The sequence below is a fragment of the Saimiri boliviensis genome, chromosome 15 (genome assembly GCF_048565385.1).
Source record: "Saimiri boliviensis isolate mSaiBol1 chromosome 15, mSaiBol1.pri, whole genome shotgun sequence".
Lineage (NCBI taxonomy): Eukaryota > Metazoa > Chordata > Mammalia > Primates > Cebidae > Saimiri > Saimiri boliviensis.
Window position 1 is genome coordinate 61,611,684 of NC_133463.1, and position 20,473 is coordinate 61,632,156.

The 20,473-nt window shown below is 31.2% G+C and overlaps 1 protein-coding gene across 8 annotated transcripts in view; it reads right to left on the minus strand.

Annotated features, from left to right (window-relative positions):
• The window catches only part of CSMD3 (CUB and Sushi multiple domains 3), a 1,243,168-nt gene that overhangs the window by 66,220 nt on the left and 1,156,475 nt on the right, over nucleotides 1–20,473 (minus strand). For all 8 annotated transcript variants that reach the window (XM_039464529.2, XM_074387065.1, XM_074387064.1 and 5 more), the window contains 7 exons: nucleotides 20,242–20,436; nucleotides 17,245–17,418; nucleotides 11,118–11,291; nucleotides 7,888–8,061; nucleotides 6,584–6,769; nucleotides 4,150–4,323; nucleotides 1,883–2,065 (listed from right to left, as the gene is read on the minus strand). In XM_039464529.2, coding sequence (XP_039320463.1) covers nucleotides 1,883–2,065; nucleotides 4,150–4,323; nucleotides 6,584–6,769; nucleotides 7,888–8,061; nucleotides 11,118–11,291; nucleotides 17,245–17,418; nucleotides 20,242–20,436 — 1,260 coding nt within the window. The remainder of the gene's footprint in view (nucleotides 1–1,882; nucleotides 2,066–4,149; nucleotides 4,324–6,583; nucleotides 6,770–7,887; nucleotides 8,062–11,117; nucleotides 11,292–17,244; nucleotides 17,419–20,241; nucleotides 20,437–20,473) is intronic.

Below are 20,473 nucleotides of genomic sequence, written 5' to 3' on the forward strand. Positions count from 1 at the left end.
CCAGCATCTGTTGTCTCCAGATTTTTTTTAATGATCGTCATTCTAACTGCTGTGAGATGGTATCTCGATGTGGTTTTGATTTGCATTTCTCTAATGACCAGTGATGATGAGCATTTTTTCATATGTTTGTTGGACTCGTATATGTCTTCTTCTTTTATTTTTTATTTTTTATTTTTATTGAAACAGAGTCTCGCTCTATCACCAGGCTGAAGCACAGTGGTGCAATCCCGGTTCACCGCAACTTCTGTTTTCCAGTTTCAAGCAATTCTCCTGCCTCAGCCTCCCAAGTAGCTGGGACTACAGGCATGCACCACCATGCCTGGCTAATAATTTGTACTTTTAGTAGACAGGGGATTTTACCATGTTGGCCAGCATGGTCTCAATATCTTGACCTTGTGATCTGCCCGCCTCTACCTCCCAAAGTGCTGGGATTATAGGTATATGTCTTCTTGTGTCTGTTCATGTCCTTCACGTACTTTTGAATGGATTCGTTTTTTTTTTTTTTTTTTTTTTCTTGTAAATCTGTTTTAGTTCTTTGTAGATTCTGGATATTAGCCCTTTGTCCGATGGGTAGATTGCAAAAATTTTTTCCCATTTTGTTGGTTGCCTGTTCACTCTGATTATTGTTTCTTTTGCTGTAGAGAAGCTCTAGAGTTTAATTACATCCCATTGGTCTATTTTGGTTTTAAAACTTTTTGTAGAGATATTGTCTCAGGCTGGGTCTTACCCAGGCTAGTTCAAACTCCTGGCCTCAAGTCATCCTCCTGCCTCAGTGTCCTAAATTGTTGGGATTACAGACATGAACCACAACTGGCTCTTCTGTAAAGATTTAATTTTGTTAACTCTGAGTCAGAACAATAAAAATTTTACTCAAACACCCTAAATGTTATGAATTCTAGTAACTAACAATTGTACTCTACAATTAAAAATCTTAATCATAGTTATGTATCTTTCTATATTTTTCCATTTCTATAAACTGGAAGCTAAGACAGATATTAAGGTAATGTTACTGTAAGAACAATCTATTTTTTTCTTTTGTCTCTACAATATAGGTACACTAGTCTCTCTTTATCCACTGTTCTCCTTTCCATAGTTTCATTTAGCCATGGTCTAAAAATATTATATGGAAACTTCCAGAAATAATCAATCCATACATGTTAAGTTCTGGGTAGCATGATGAAATATCACGGAATCCCATATAGAAAATGAATACTCCCTTGTCCAGGGTACCCACCCTGTATATGCTATCCACCAGTCAGCCATTTAATATCTTTCTTGGTTATCAGAGTAAAAGATCACAAAAAGAAGGATAAGTATGGTCAACAAGGTATTTTGAGTGAGAGGCCATATTCACATAACTTTTATTCTAGTATATTGCTATAATTTTTCCATTTTACTATTTTAGTTGTTAATCTCATACTATGCCTAATGTATACATAAAACTTTATCACAGATATGTGTGAAAAAATCATAGAATTACAGTGTTTGGTAGTATCTGTGGTTTCAGGCACCCACTAAAAGTCTTGGAACATATCTCCCATGAATAAGGGAGGGACTACAGTAAAGAGGGAAAAAATAAATCTTTTTAACATATATATATATATATATATATATATATATATATATAACTTTTTAAATCTAAATATTTGCTATGTTGTGAACAATATTTGCATATATGTGAGCAATAAGGGTTTTTGATTTTTTAATTATCAGTCATAGTTCTCTTAGGAGATGTTGTCAGTATAACAGCAATACAACTTTTTTTCCATAGCTGCAGGCAGAGGAAACTAGTAAGAGTAATTTTCCTAGCAGTACTCATTTGAATTTAGATACACAATAAAATCCAGTAGTTTCAATATATTTAATTTCTGCTTGAGATTACCTTTGCACTCTGGCTGCCTTCCAGTCCAACTGCCATTAGCTAAACATGTTCTTTCTTCTGAGCCATGAAGGATATAACCAGTATCACAAGCAAAACGTACAGTACTTTTAGTTCTGAAATTGCTTTCCTGTCTAGAGCCATGGCCAGGAGTACCTGGATCACCACATGTCCCAGCAGCATCACCTGCAATGCAGTACAATTCAAGTTAACCAATTCCAATAAACATTTATTAAGTTTATCTGGTAGGCGGCCAAGGGCCTGGTAGGCATTTGTTTTTGTGCATGCTGTGTTGTAGTACGCACTGAGAAAAATTGCAATTCAAATTTCTCATCTGACCCCAATAATAAAAAGAAAAGTGTAAATGAAAAAAAAAAAAGAGTTGCAGAGTATAGCATTATTTTCTATTTCAATGAATTTGGAGACATTAAATAGGTTAAGGATATTTCATGTTTTTCCAAAATCCAGTTAATAACCAAGCTAATGGAAAATTTATAACTGACAGTACTATTAACTCAAATGACAACAAACTTATAAAACTAACATTTAAAAAACTGAATTCAGCAATTTTCATTTTTCCTTTTCTGAATTTCCTGATTATAGATCATCTTTTTATTTTTGTTAAAGTAGAACTGTGGTTTGCTAGGACAGGTAAATATTATAATACAGTTCTGATAGTCCACGATTTCTCCCTCTTATTTTCTCTACCAATGACCAATGACCAAAGATGAATGAATTGCATATCCTCATATATGAAAACATAAAAATAAAATATAAATGGCCAAAATTTAGAAATTCTGACAAGTTTCTGACAAAAATTTTGCTCAAGATTAGGCATTTATCTTTTTATTTTAGTGTTAAACATTTACTTAGACTTTAGTCATTTTATCATTTCTTAAATAATTCTAATAAAAATTGCCATAGTGTTAATATATATATTGAGAGAGAGAGAAGAATTGACTACATAAGCATTGAAAATGTTCTTTCCATTTGCCTTTTTTATATGCGTTGTGTATTTGAAATCCTTCATTATATCTCCTTATTTTCATGTGATGTAAAATTAATAACCACACAAAATTTTAACATCAGCATTTCACTTTTAAATATCTGTGTACATACAATTATATTTCTCAATTTAGTAGCAGTTTCCTAATACACTGTGGTTTGGGAAGAGTGAGTCTGTGTGTTTACATGTATAATCAGTTATCTGAGAGTTAATTTACTATGAGTCACTCCAAGATAAAACTTTAATTCTCATAAAATCAGTTTTATAGTTACATTTAAAAATGATAGTTTTTCCAAATCTGTAGATTAAATTTAAAGTTCCAGGCAGTCACTTCATAGGGATTAACCACTAATTAAAAGATTAGGGGTTAATTTACCATTTCACCGCTTTTAATTCTAAAGTGAAAATAATGTAAAACAACTTCTAATAAGTCATCAGTATGATCTCCACAGAGATAAAATAATGCAAAGACAATGGCCAATAATATAAATGTAAACAAGAGGCAGAAAAATTTGTATAATATGTAGTTGATGGGTAAAACTAAATAGCATCAACTAGGGAGCCATCATGAATCTAAAACATAAGTGGTATTTTTGAAAAAAAAAGTGGTAACAAACATTTATCTCAAAAAAGATTCATCAAATACTTACTCTGTAAACAAATTATTAATTGAAATATCCCTACTATTTATTTATGCAAAGATAACTCTATTGGGGTTATAAGGATTCAAGAGTTATATGTCACTTATTATTATTAAGATAGATAAGTGTATTTAATACAACTAATTAGGTTAGTTCAATTTAAAACATTTTGGACTTTATTTTAAAATTATACCACTAAAGTAATCAATTGTTAGAAAGTTAAACAGAACTGAACTCTGACAGAAAATTACTGATACAATATTGCCTTCTGTGGAAAATCATATGCGGTATCAATTAAAATGGGATAGATACTGAAGCTTGAATAGTTTCACCATTTTAATGAACGAAAACGCTCCATACAGTGCAGCATCCTAAAACCATAAATTCTTTAAATTAGCAACATAGGTCAAAACACATACTTGTAATTTATAATGTACAACATCAGTATCCTGCATTTATATTGACTTACATATATTCCAGTAATGTATAAGCAGTGTTTCAGCTTTTGAGATTTTTCAGAGAGAATTATATTTTATGTCTTTAGATTGTTTGTGTATATGTTACTACTACTATTAACAATAATGTAATTTTCAACACACATTGTCCAATTTTCCAACTATTACCTGAACAATGAGGTTGTGATCCACTCCAATGGCCATTCAACTGGCAGGTTCTTGATGACCGGCCTAGAAGGGAACGTTTTCCTGTGCAGGAATAGTGAACAGTAGACCCAAAAGTATACTTCTCGCCAGACAGGACTGCATTAGGAGGAACGCCAGGGTGTCCACAGTCAATCACTACAATACATAATTATTGAATATAAAATTTTTTTATATCTCCTATCGAACAATCTATACCAGCTTGTTTATAAAGTAAATCAGAACTAAATTTTCTGCTTAAACATCTAAAACCTCCAGAAATCAAACATACATATTAGAGGTGATTTTAAAAAAAAGAAAATGGAGTTTTCAGCTATAGGAGCTATTCTGTTAACGTACACATTCTGAGGATAAGTTCAATGGTAACATTGTAAGCTAACTAAGCATTACAATTAATTATGATAAATCTGTACATGTAGGGGTTATGTGTGTGTGTCCATATACATGTCTATGAGTTTGAACTGTATTTTTGCCTGGTAAAATATGTACAAGTTAAGGAGAAGATTAATGTGGATTTGCTAAGTAAAGACATAGGACACCAAGTGGATTCAAATTGAAGCCACATAGAAATTACATGAAAAGAACTTTGAGGGTTCAAGAGATGCAATAAAGGATAGATCTGTGATTCACAATTTAACATGTAGCCTAGAATAATTACATTTCAAGTCAGAAATGAATAAATTATGCTGTACAAACACAATACTAAGTGGCTTCTAAACTAAAACACTGCTAGGCATAGCAGATTCAAAAGCCAATACATTATACAATATTCTTTAGAAGTGACAGGTAGTTTCAGAATTTAATGTGTGTCCCATGTTAGTTGTACTCAGAAAAATACTGAGTGCCACATATCTCTAGAGTATAAAACAGCATATAATGATACAAAAGCTTAATAAAACCTTTTAGTACTTAATACTCTACCAAGGAGAGCTATGGGAAATGATGAGGCAAAAAATATATGAGAGCTCAGAACACCTGAAGGACTTCAGGTTTATATGTCCTGTAAAAAGATGTTTAACTTTAATGTGATAGCTACATAAGAATAAGTAAACTATTCAAACAATTAGACCAATGAACACAAATAAGTCAAAGGAATTTTAATTAGCAGACCATTATTCTGAACTGTATGCATAGAATCAGAAATTTTATAGACACAGCAAAAAGTGTTGTTTCTTCTCATTAGTACATGAATGTTGTCATAAAACGTTGATAAAAGTCCACTCCATGAACATAAAAATACTCTAACTTAAACATGATCATAAAATAATTTTATAATTTAGCAATTTAATATAACCAAAAATTACTTGCCAAAATGAATGATTTCATCACACTATTCATTCAGTCTATGAAATTGTTCTTCTCTTCCCTGTCAAGTCCAAGATTCACCAACTATTTGAGATCTAGTTCAATTTGTGATCTATCAATTGACTGAATTGCTAGAATTCATGTTCACTCCTGTATGCCTTCGCAAAAGTTTGATTTATTCCTGTTAAATTATTTTTTTCACTACGTGTGCTACTTGTAAGCATTTAGGCTGTAATTTATTTTATGTGCATTTTACAACTCCTACCAAACCGTATAACAAAATGTACTTTTTAGATATTCACTGACTAGGATAATGTGTATTAACAATTATTGTGTCAATAAGCACATGTGTCTCTATATGACAAACATTTAAGATCATTAAGTTTTAAGTAACCCCTTTGTGTAAATCTTCAAGTAATCTGAATCTACAATGGCTGTTTAAGACTAATTTTGCCTTAAATGAAAATATTCAATATTAGTACAAAATAAATTGTAGTTGCCTCTTACAGATGATAATATCATAGAATAGAAAAGCTACTTTTCATATTTTATCTGCTCCAAAGTGAAAATTGAAAGAATTATAAACAAATACTTATCACATTAAGTTTTTTTTTTTTTTTTTTGAGACGGAGTTTCGCTCTTGTTACCCAGGCTGGAGTGCAATGGCGCGATCTCGGCTCACCGCAACCTCCACCTCCTGGGTTCAGGCAATTCTCCTGCCTCAGCCTCCTGAGTAGCTGGGATTACAGGCACGCGCCACCATGCCCAGCTAATTTTTTGTATTTTTAGTAGAGACGGGGTTTCACCATGTTGACCAGGATGGTCTCGATCTCTTGACCTCGTGATCCACCCGCCTGGGCCTCCCTAAGTGCTGGGATTACAGGCTTGAGCCACCGCGCCCAGCAATTTTAATAAAATTACATTTGGACAAAGAATTGGCAAAATATAGGAAAGGGTAGTTTCAAAACAGTAAAACAATACAATCAACATGCTTCTCTATGATATATATCTTTAGGTAGTTTTATAAAGCCAATAAACATCCATATTGTTTTCATGACATATTCTCAAGAAACAATTCAAATTATCTACTTACTGATACATTCTGGTAAAGGTTTGTCCCATTGTCCATTTGGTTGACATATCAAAACTGAAGATCCAAATAAAAAATATCCAGGATTGCAGTCATAGAATACCACAGTGCCATAAGTAAAATTTCCATGTTCTATTTTACTTTCCCTTTTAGAATTGGCTGGAATTCCAGGATCAGAACAGTTGACCACTAAACAAGTGACAAATTTTGAAAGATATATTTGGAATATTAGACATATACCTATATAGATTTATATTAGAAAACTATATATTCAGTTTCAAAGGTACTGTTATTCAAACAACCAGATTCCACGAATAAAGTTAATCCCATGGATTGTCTAGAAAATGGAGTGAAATCTGTGTGGTAGAAAACACAGAAAAAAAGAAAAAGATTTTGGCAACATTTAGGAAAAATAGCAACAAGTACTGTTCTGAGTATGAATTAAAAATAAGTATCTTTGAACTATAGGAAAAAACATGCAGAAAAATCATAATTTGTTTTTTTTGTCAGACAATATGAAATATACTTCTTTACAAAATGTAGCAACATTTAAGAGTTCTCCTTAATCTGTTTCTATAAATAAAACAATGAATAAAGCCTCAATACAGGTGTAATGGCAATCCAGGCCCATACGTAATTTTTAGAAAAAAATGCAAAGAAAATAAATGCCAAAGGTAAGTTCTACTAATTATTAAGCAAATTGCAAGTCAAAATAATCTCAATGACTCTTTATATGCAGTCACAAAATGGGTACAGATAAGAAAGTTAGAAATTAATTATACCACTTTTAACTTTTAAAAATTTAAGTTAAAAATTTAGAAAACGGAAAGCATTGTTAATGAGATGACATCAGTATTAAAGCTTTTTGTTTTAACAGATAAAAACTTTTTATGATTCTGCTCAAGCTGTGTTGTTGTTGTTGTTGTTGTTGTTGTTGTTGTTGTTTGAGACGGATTTTCACTCGTTACCCAGGCTGGAGTGCAATGGCACGATCTCGGCTCACCGCAACCTCCGCCTCCTGGGTTCAGGCAATTCTCCTGCCTCAGCCTCCTGAGTAGCTGAGATTACAGGCACGCACCACCATGCCCAGCTAATGTTTTGTATTTTTAGTAGAGACGGGGTTTCACCATGTTGACCAGGATGGTCTCAATCTGTTGACCTTGTGATCCACCCGCCTCGGCCTCCCAAAGTGCTGGGATTACAGGCGTGAGCCACCGCGCCCAGCCTCAAGCTGTTTTAAATGTGTCATTGATGTTTATGTGAACATTATCACCATGCACCTAATGGGAATATAGTTAGACATTTACCTTTGCATACAGGTGGTGGATGGCTCCACTGTCTGTTTGCCTGGCACTGTGCCTTTGTTGGCCCTTGCATAAGATACCCAATATTGCATGAGAATGTTACCACATCATTAAAGTTGAACCCATTTCCACTTGTTCTTCCATAAATTGGACTACCAGGGTGACCACAGCTAACAGCTAATGTGATGTCGGAGGAGGACAGGGAAGAAAACACACAAAAAATTTAGTTATTAGTTATTGCATTATTGATTATACTTAATCATTTCAAACAAAGGAGAAATAAGATTACTTTTTATCTGGACACATATGGAAAGTACATTTACTAATGTCAAGGAACAAAATAGAATGTAAAAATAGTTAACAGTAATATTATATTAGTAAATAGATAATTGTATAAAACTGAAATAATTTTATGCAAGTGGTGCATATGTATTTAAAGTCTCATGGTATTTATTTCACCCTTTCCACATTTTGGAGGAAGCAGAGAGCATAGTATTGAAATTCAAAGAAATCTGGGGAATAATTAAATTTCATGTCAATAGTTAACAGCAGAAAAGAACAAAACTGGTCTGGTGTGGTGACTCATGCCTATAATCCAGGTGCTTTGGGAGGCCAGGGCGGGAAGATTGCTGGAGGAGAGGAGTTAAGGCTGTAGAGAGCTGTGATGATGCCACTGCACTCCAGACTAGATGACAGAATGAGACCCTGTGCTTAAAAGTAGAAAAGAACAAAACGGAACTAGTTTTCCTTCTCTAGTTAAGAACTGAGGATACCTATAGGTAGTTTTCTGCACTTAATTTTGAAATAGTTCTTTTAATATTTATACAACCAATTTGTATGAATAATAGATTGATAAGCAAACGTGTGCTTAATATGACTACATAATGTAAAAATATAAAATGATACACAAATGCTGCATAATTTTCATTAATATTTTGAGATACATTCTCAAAATATTCTCTAAACCAATCAATTTTACTTTTTTTTTCTCCATCATTGATATTTGAGAACATAATTTTTCCTGGAAATAATTTTTGTAATTAGATAAATTACATACTTTTAATGCTGTGCCCTACTATAAATTTTATGTAGTGCTGTCTTTCCCCAAACACTGTCTATTTCTATGAACTATTATATTACATTATCTCACTCTATTAATAAGAGCAACTTCAGTAATAGTGCTTCATAATTAGGCACAAGGAAAGACCACAGTCACTTTTAGTACTTACGAAATGACCCAAGAGCAATTATTTTTCAGCTGTATTGTGAATGCCAACCTACTCATTTGGAAATTTAACTGCATCTTATTCTTGTTTAAGATTATCAATAAAGAAACCAATTTTACCCCAAGGGCCAATTCTCATTTATAGACTCAATTATTCAACAAGAAAAACAGTGGCATTAATTGGCTATGCTTGAATATAGCATACATATTCAAGAAAAAGAGCATATCTAGGGCAGACACAAGCAGGATATTGCTGTCTTTAAATCATCAATCAATTTGTGAGGGGGGGTATATGGGTGTGTCTTAAGAACCTGATTTTCATTGTTAGCTAGATGTTTTATTATCCTATTATCATAACCGTAAAACTAGGTGATCTATTACCTTATCATCAATATCACAAAACTAGAATTTCTATACATTTCTGTGGATTGGATCAAAACGGTGTAATGACTGAATTTATAAATATAGATGCAGTTGATCACAGATTAAGCGAAATATTTCCAGTGAACTCATACTAAAAGTCCCATGTATTGTTTATCTAAACCTCCAAAATCTTTATACTATGGTCCTGTTATAATTACAACATATTTGCAATACTTATTTACTACTAATAATTTTAATATAAATGTCAGTATCTGAAGATGGAAATTATTAGGAGGAAAATAGAGTTGATTTTAAGATCCAAAGTAGGATAGATTGTGATCTGAAACATTAAATACTACTGGGGATTCAGAGAAGTAAGAAAATATACTAGAGTTATCATTATTTCAATTCTATTATTATTTTTATAATATAGCATCATAATAAGTGCACAATGGACAAATATGGAATACACATATAGGAAGAGATCAATCACAAAGCACAGTGGGTATATTTAAGAAATTACAAGTAAAAGATATTATTTTAAAATATACTTCATTCTTCATGTGTGAATTCATATCTAATTAACCTAAAAGATCACTTGGATATATGCTGAACTGGTGAGATCCTTTTACAGTAATTCTAAAATTACATATAGTCATAGAGTTTTGCATAAATTTTAAAACAGTGGAAATAGTTTTCTAAAATAAACTTCTATTTTTTTTTTTTTTTTTTTTATTATTTTGCTAGTTTTGGGGGAATGGGTGGTGTTTAGTTGCATGGCTAAGTTCTTTAGTGGTGATTTCTGAGATTTTGGTGTATGCATCAGCAGAGCAGCGTACACTGAAACCAATGTGTAATCTCTTATCCATCACTCCCCTCCCACATTTTCTCCCAGTTCCCCAGAGTTCTTTACATCATCCATATGCCTTTGCATCCTCATAAATAGTTTTTAAACTTTTCAGGCAAAATATAGATACATTATGTATCTGTACTCTTACTATATTTAAAAATGTAATGCATTTTGAGGTTAAAAGATGCCGTAATTAAACGCCTTCAACTATTCACTCTATATTTAAGGGAATTAGGACCAAGGGAGATTAAACTTTGCATTAGCTCACATAATCATCAGAGGACCTGAAATGAGAGCAAAGGTTCTTCATGTCATGTCTAATAATAATATTTTCCCTACTGTGCTTCATCAGTATATAATTTTGATGTCATAACAATAGCATCATAATTATTAAATATTTATCCAAAATATTTTTCAGTATGAAAAGTTCTGTAGTATCACATTGTAACAAACTTTGATACTGCTACACAGTGGCCTCTAGAAATTTAAATCCTTATAATTACAAATGTGTTGAGAATATATCTTCCATATAAGAATATTCATTTATCAGTATTATATATTTATATTAAATATGAGAAGAGCTCGATTTAATTTCTTGTGTTTATGAGAAAATATAACTGAAATTCTCTTGAACAAATTCCACTTTAAAGAATTTTACATAGCAGTATCAAAATTGGATTGTGGTATATATGACATGTAACAACATAATATATATATATATTCATCTTGCCTAACAAAAACTATTATAATTCCAAAGGCCAGAGGTCTTTAATTGCTTTTGCCATGCTTACTTACGCACACAGGATGGTAGCTGACCAGACCAATTGTGATCCTGTTGACATATCCTCACTGAAGAACCAATCAATCGAAAACCAGGATTACATTGATATACAACTGTGTCTCTATATCCATAATTTTCTCCAATGACTTGACCATTCACAATCAGTTCTGGAATTCCACAATGACCCGCTGAAATGGGTTATAAAGTAATGTTTTTAATATTGTGATTTGTTTTATTGGTACATTTAGATACATGTGCAACATTAGAAAACTCTTAAAGTTGACTTAAAAGCAAGCTACAAATAATTCAGTTATAACTGTATGACATAAAGGTAACTATGAAATATTTACCCAAACAACAAATCTATGGAAATTAAAAGAAGACACATGTCTACTAACACTTGGGTCTAGAAGAAATTATAAAATATCTCAGTATGTGAAAATGAAAATATATCAAAATTTGGAGGTACATATAAAGCAATACTTATTGAAGAAATTTATAATAGTTTCAGTGCTTTTAGTAGAAGAAATAGAGATATATAATCAGTGACCTAAAACTCCATGTTAAGAAAAAGAAACGGGCCGGGCGCGGTGGCTCACGTCTGTAATCCCAGCACTTTGAGAGGCTGAGGCGGGTGAATCACGAGGTCAATAGATCGAGACCATCCTGGTCAACATGGTGAAACCCCGTCTCTAATAAAAATACAAAAAATTAGTTGGGCATGGTGATGCATGACTGTAATCCCAGCTACTGGGGAAGCTGAGGCAGGAGAATTGCCTGAACCCAGGAGGCGGAGGTTGTGGTGAGCCGAGATCGCGCCATTGCACTCCAGCCTGGGTAACAAGAGCATCTCAAAAAAAAAAAAAAAAAAAAAAAAAAAATAAAGCCAAAGTAGACAGAAGGAAATATTTAAGATAATTACAAATAATAGAGAACATTAAAGTAAACATTATTTCTCTAAAAATAGCAACAAAATTATTAAACTCTTAGCTAACCCTATTAATACCAAAAAGGAGAGAATAAAATTGTCAATAACAGGAATTAATGAAGTTATATCACTATAAAGCATCCCAAAATTAAAAGAATAAGGAAGGCTAAAAACAGCTATGTATCAATACATTTTAATACTTCAGAAGAAAAACAATTTTGTGAAAATTATAACTTACTCCAAAACTAACAAAAGAAAAAATAGAAAAATATTAATAGTTTTTATCTATTAAAATATTTGAATTCTTAAATCAAAACTTTCCCATATAAAACACTCAGGCACAATTTTTTTTTCTGCTGGGAAATTCAAGCTTTTAAGGGAAAAAATAATTCTTATGCATATTATTTTAGAAAATAGAAAAGAAAAAAATCACCTTTGAACTGATTTTATGAAGTAACCCTACCCTCAGTAGTAAAGACTGAAAAGAGAATTAAAAAAAAAAAAAAAAAAAAAAAAAAACCCAAAGTCCTTAAACAATTATAAAGGACCAAAGTACTTCATAAACAGATATACAAACCTCCTTAACAAAATTTTAGAAACTCTATCTAGTGACATATAAAAGATAATACATCGTGATTATCTGGGATTTATTCAGAAATGAAATTTGGCTAAACATGAAAAATTAACTACTGTAATTTTGACATAATAAAAGAGAAAAAAATCTTTGTAATTATTTCAATAGATGCAGAAAAAGTATACAGCAAATGCGGTGCCTATTCAAGATTAAAAACTGGCAAAAAAAATTAGAAATATAAGGGAACTCAATAAAGACGTCATTAAAAAAGAATCTCCAGCTGATATTTATATTTCCCAGTAAAAATGTAATGCTTTCCTCTTGATGGAGGGAACACAAAGTCTACTCTTACCATATTTATTTAACATTGTTCTGTTGGTCCTATCAGTGTAACACATTAATAAGAAAAGAAAAACAGCACAATGTTGGGAAACAAAATAGTAAAACTATTCTATATATACTCAGGAAATATATATGCAGAAAGTTATATTTTTAAAATATCTTAAAACTAGTCAGTGAATTTAGAAAGGTTATAGACTACTAGATAAATATTTTAAATAATTGTATTTTATATACTAGAGCAAACAATTGGAGAATGTAATTTAGATAAACAACATTAGTTGGGCACAGTGGCTGATGCCTATAATTCCAGCACTTTGGGAGGCTGAAACAGGAGGATCATTTGAGGCCACAATTTCAAGACCAACCTGAGCAACAGAGGAAGACCCTATCTAAAAAAAAAAATTTAAAAAGCACAATTTTACTTTTTACTTATAATAGTGAAACATTCTGGGAAATAAATTTAGCAATAGAACATTCTATGCTAAAAATACAAAATGTTGCTATTGCAAAAAAAATAAAAATAAATGAAGACCCCCCCCCAAAATATATTACATTCATGGATCAGAAGACTCAATGTTTTTAGATGTCAATTCTCCACAAACTGATGTATGGATTCAATCCCACCAGGATTTCTTTGTAGAGTTTAACAACCTAATTTAAGATTTATATGAAACTGCAAAGTCTCATGGTATCAAAAATGATTCAGAAAAATATGAACAAATTTAAAGGATTTACATATATGATTTCAATAATTATTATGAAATCTTTTCAACAAATAGTGCAAGATACAAAGTGAAAGCAAAAACCCCTCAATGATACTACATCACACATACAAATTAAAAATCCATTGAAGATACAAAAGTTAAAGCTAAAATTATAAAGCTGCCAGTAGAAAGAGAAAGTAAAACAAACAAACAAAAAATAATAGGCTTAACAAAGTTGAAAATTTGTGGCTGTCAAAGATGCCATTAAAAAAATGAGTAGGAAAGTCACAGAAGAAGAAAAAATACTTATAAAGCACATAATGATGAAGGCCTTGTAACAAGAATATGTAAAGAATACCTATAATCATAATCAAAAGTCAATTAATATAAGATACTTTACCACTTCACAAAGAAAAATTTACAAATAGCCAATAAGCCTATAAAACTATGCTTAACATCAGTGTTCATTAAGATTAAAAAAAATTAAAATATCATAGGATACCTTTATGCATCCAACAGAATGGACAGAACAAAAATGTTGGCTATACCACATGCTGGAGAGACTGGGAGACATCTAGATCTCTCCCACATCTATTCTATTCCTGAGTATTCAAGTGAAATGAATGCATATGTCCACAAAAAGACTTAAATAAACATCCATAGCAGCTTTATTCATAATAGCTTAAAACTGGACAGAACCCATGTATCCATCAAAAAGAAAAAGGCTGAAGTGTGTACAATGGAATCGTATTGATCAATAAAAGGAACAAATTACAGAAATTACAGCTATGCACAACAGCATAGATAAAAGAGAACAAAAGAAGCCTTATATAAAAGAGTGTGCAATTCGCAATTACATTTAATAAATTTTGAAAACAAGGGAAACTAATATATGGTGAAAATATCAAAATAGTTATTGCCTCAGGTTGTGGAGGAGGAGTTGCACAGTGACCATGAAGGGGCATAAGAAAACTTTCTGAGATAATGGCAATATTATATGTCTTTCTAATGGTTTAGTGGCACAGATGTATACATTTGTCAAAACTAATCTAACTGCATTTATGATATATGTTCTTCACTACACATGAATTTTTCCAGCGTCGAAAAAAAACCACTTTAAACAAATATTGAACTCTAGCTAATGGTATGCATGCTTAAATATTTAACAACAAAGTATGCTGATGTTTACAACTTATTTCAAAATACATCCAAATGAATGGATTGATAAAGGCCTGGAAATATGGATAGATATGAAATATGCAAATATGAAAAAATGCTAATTGTAGAATTAGGTGGTAGACATACGGGTGTTCACTGTCAATTCCTTTAATTGAAAAAAATTATAATAAAATAGTAGGGAATCAGGAATAAATGCCCTATACTTAGAAAAACAATGATAAGCACATTCTCATAGCCATTCTATGCTGAAAGTGTCTGGGGTTATACGAACTAGTTGAGAGGAATGAATCCCTAAGGTCAAGTCCCAGTGTAATATTCTAGAATTTGCTTGTTTGGCAACTGTACTTTCCTTCTACCAACATCCTTTCCCATTTCATTGTATGTCAACACTATTCTCTACCTTTGATGATCTTGTCTCCTAGACTAAGAGGCAATATTTTCTAACAAATATTCCTGTTATGCCCTGTCTTTCCAAAGAACAGAATCAAGATTCAAAGTAGGTGAATAAAACCACATATTATACACGATATTAAATAATACATAAAGTACAATAATAGTTCATGACAGCATATAGCCATAAAATATCATATTGTCAAATTTATATGTAAATTTAAAATACTTTTAAAATTTAGTTATATTGTATCATTAAATTTATATATTAATTTAAAATACCCCAAAACCTAAAATGCAATAAAAAAATTTTATATAGTTATATATAAATATATAAGTATATATATTTATTATACAAATATATATATTTGTATATACAAATTTTGTAAATATATACAAATTAAATATATACAAATTTATATAGTTATAAATAAATATATATATTTGTATATATTTACATATATTTGTATACCTATTTGTAAATATATGCAAATATATATTTATTCATATATAACTATATTTAAATTTCAAAATTCATATGTAAACACTTTACTTAACAATGCATAACTAAACTAAGTAATCTGTTATTGAAATTAGTACAACTAAAATCAGTTTACAAACTATTAAGATTTTTGATTTTTTATTTGATTATATAATCACATATTAATACATAATCATTTAATTCATTAACTATTTTTTATTTTATTCAATAGTCATTTCAGCAAATAAGTGGCCTCATCCATCTGCCCAGTCTTGTCCAGAGGGAGACACCATGACACCTATCCTCACTGCTCTGCTTTAAGTGAGACCTAAAGAGGAAGAGGAAAGACCCTAGTCTGAGAGGAACCCCATCCCATACCCAGAGTCTGGTCCATTAATGACCCCAGGGGCTCAGAACTTCCCTGTGTATATTCAAATATGTGTGCTCTTCTAAAGAAGTTGTTGCTGGGCTTTCAAGTATAACTATTAACAGATGTGTCTAAGAAGGGGAAAAAAAGACTTTTTAACAAAAATTTCTAACTATAATCTTTGATATTTCAAATATAATTATATTTCTATGAATATTTTCAAGCTTATTAGCAAGACAATATATAAGTATAGACTTTTCTGCCATGTGTCATATTATTAAACAGTAACATTTTAAATAGAAAAACAATGTGCAAATTGTGCAGTACTCTATTCATGATAATCAGCAATTTTTAAATTAGTAAGCAAAAAGATCATGCCTTGCTTCCACCAGATAAGTGAATAATCATTAGAAAAATATGCATTATTATCTAATTCAATACTTGCTGTCACATCTTGAAATCATTTTAGAGAAAATAAAGCATAAATCAGACTATTTTCTTATTAAGTAAATTTTGAAATCTTTGAAAAAAGAGATTAATCAAAAATATTATTTTCATCATAAAAGAGAAGGGGCAAGAAGAATAAACTAGTTGTTTTTTTAAGTAAACATTTTTTATAATAAACATTTTTTATAATAAATTCAGAGAACTCTAAGGGGAAAACAGCCTAATTGCCCAAAATCAGGTTCAAAAAATATATTTTTAAAATTTTAATAGAAATTAGTTTTATGCATGTTGAAATCTTATGAAATAAATAGGGAAAAAGGTGTTTAAACATAAACATTGTTTATCTTCTTTAGTCATTACCTTAAGCAAACAGGTGAAAGAATAGTTGACTATGCTTTAGAATGAATAGCTACAGCGATTAATCCAGCTAAGTAAGCAGATATACAATTTTCAGCAAGTAGTTTATATATATATATATTTTCACTTTATATTTTCACCATGCTTGGAAGAAAATGTGTCTCTTCTTAGATTTCATTAGGAATGCTAGTTGATTATTTCATTTAGTAGCTTTTCTATCATGAGCCATTTTTAAAGATAAGTATTTTCTGGTTTTTAACTTCCTTTCTGAATGAATATAAATTACTATCTCATATTAGAAGAAAAGGGATACCTCCTTTCAAGGGTGAGAGGCAGGGGGAAGTTTGGTAAAAATAAATAAAAAATCTGTACCTAGGCATCTGGTTTCAGATCCACTCCAAAGACCTGAGGAAAGGCATTCCCGTACAGCAGAGCCCACAAGCATGAATCCCAAGTCGCAGGTAAAGATCGCTGTTGAGCCATATGAAGTTTGAGTTCCAATCTTATTTCCATTTGGAGGTGTAGGTAGTTCTCCACAGGAAATAACTTTAAAATGATAAATAAATAAAAACCCTTAATAATATAGTCAAGCTGCACTTGTAACAAAACAATGCTTTTACCATTTTGAGTTTCCTATGATTTGATATATTTACAACAGATACAATTACAAATTGACATTTGTAAAACATGTTCACTGGTCATTTATATTATACAAGTGTATGGAAATAAAATGCCTTAACTGCTTGATTTGGTTCAATAACATTTACTGAAGATCTGGTTATAGCTCGTATTTCAATTGTGTTATACCATTAAATCTCTGCAATAACTCTACATGACAGGTGTTATAATTTTCTATAATGTTTGAATGGGTGTGAAGGTATAGACAAAAGAGATGACATATGTAAAATTTATTGTCTTTAAGTTCCCATAGAACCTTCTAAGCGACAGAGATATGAAGTTTGTTTTTTTTTGTTTGTTTGTTTGTTTTTTGGTTTTTTTTTTATTTTTTTTGCTTAGTCAATATGGTTTTAGTGGATGAAAAAAATCACAAGTTTAAAGAGAGAATAATCCATTAATCTAAAATCTTTTACTTATCAAGTAACTTTCAGCAAGCCTTGTGATTTACCTGAGCCAAAGTTTCTTCATATCTAAATTAACACTGAAATAATAATTACAATATAACTTTTGGCAAGAACTCTATAGTTTGAGTTTTACATGTAAAGTATTTTATTTTCATGAGATCCATTAGATATAATGATAATTTGCCTGTTTTTTTAAAGTTTTAAAAAATTGAAGAAAATTAATTTAACTGGATTACTAGGTCATATAGAACCCTTTTCTTATGACTTCTTCAAATTTGAAGACCACAAATGAACTGCCATCTAGCATAAAAACAATATGATTATGTTCACTGAGTGTTTATTATGTATTAGGTGCTATTATTAGTGTTTTCATTTATATAATGCTCAAAACAACTCTCTAGGCTTTCAGTCGTAAGTTGAAGATAGCTGTCAGGTAGAGAAATAGACCATTAGCAAACTTTCAAGAGTTGCACATCAAATTTATTTTGAGGTAGCTATTAATATGATTGATACACTAGTATCATTATTAATTCTAATATTTATATTATTTCCATTTAAACGATGAATAAATGGAGGACTGGAAAAAATACCATTCTTTTCTTTTTCTCAGCAAATTGCAATTCCTAAATGCCTTGCCTTTTCCTCATTCTTACCGGTAGGCCATAACCCAATCTTATTTGCCATTTAAACTATTCTATATAATAAAGAATCTAACACAATAGAACTAGACAAACATTTGTTGAAAGCCTGATTAAATGAGTGTTTCTGTTCTAGAAATAATTACCTAGCTCTTTGAAATGTTCCTATCCATGTCCTAGTTGAAAACAAATTACACTGGAAGAACAAGGGGGCTGCAGTGAGAGAAAGATCCTGGGAGAAAACTTGGAGGAGTAGTACAAAAATTTAGAAATACAAGCTGTGTGCAGTGGCTCCTGCCTGAAATCCCAGCACTTTGGGAGGATGAAGAGGGCAGATAAATAAGGTCAGGAATTCAAGACCAGCTTGGCCAACATGGTAAAACCCTGTCTCTACTAAAAATACAGAAAAAAAAAAAATATCGAGAGACTGAGGCAAGAGATTGTTTGAAACCAGGAGGCAGAGGTTGCAGTGAGCTGAGATCACTCCACTCCACTCCATCCTGGGGACTCTTTCTCAAAAAAAAGAAAAAACTAGAAATACAGATGATGGTATATTTTAAAATATCAGATATAATTTAGAAATATATTTTTAATACTTTAATTCATTAATATGATTATTTTGGAACACAGGGAAACCAAAAAATTCTATGCTGGTATAAAGGTTCAAAAAAATACATTTCAAAACAGTAAATATTCATAAATAAAATAATATCAGATACTTGTGTACTTATTACAAATAAGATACTTGTCTGCTATGTTAAACTCCTTAATCATAATAATCCTATGCAGATTTTTGATTTCTTTATTAGTTTGTGTATAAATCATGGGTCTCTATACAATATATGCCATAGAGTTGTGTTGAATGCTGATTAAAAGACTGAATTTTTGCCTTGCACATTTCCTGGAACAAAATAGGCAATAGATAACTATAGGAAAGGAAGTTCAAGGTATTTCACTTGATTATGCTTTGTTCTCTTAGCTCATGTATATTAGACACTGGCCATTTATATTATACAAGTGTATGGAAATAAAATGCCTTAACTGCTCGATTCGGTTCAATAACATTTACTGAAGATCTGGTTATAGCTGGTATTTCAATTGTGTCATACCATTAAGTCTTTGCAATAACTCTACATGACAGGTGTTATAATTTTCTAGTTTTAGAATTGTGAGATCAGAGAGAATAAATATGACATAACATGATAAAACTCAAGGATTTTTGTCAGACTACATGGTCAAATATCATTTCTCTACCATTTATAGGTTCTGTGACTTTAACACAACAATTAAATCTGGAGCTAAGGTTTTGTTTTTGTTTTTGTTTCAAAATGAGTATAAAACATGTAAAGGACTAAAAGCAGTGTCTGGCAAGTAGTACATAAACATTATTTCATTGTTAAATTCAGTAATAGATCTATCAATCAAGCACTAGATATCTGAATCCAAAGCCCATGCTTTTCTATTTGCTAGAAAAAACATTTCCTAATACATACAAACCTAGTTAGAAAGTTTAAAAATGTAATTAGGCTAAATGGCCATATTAGTAATATCATGTAATTATTGGTATAGCGTGTTTAGAAAAGGAACTGATTCAAACAATTCAATAACCAAACATACTATGAAATAAGTTGAGTAGAGTGTATACTTACTTTGGCAATATGGTCTTTCATTTCTCCAACTCCATGTACCATTAGGAAGACATTCAATGGAGGCAGGACCTAGGCCATGATAACCAGGGTCACAGCTGAAAACTACCTTGGTTTTGTACTCATAATGGGAGCCATTCACAATTCGCCATCTTCCATGTTCCAAGGTAAAGGAATTGATGCTTGGACATGTAACGACTATACAAAAACCAAAGGGTACAAGTGCTAACAAGTC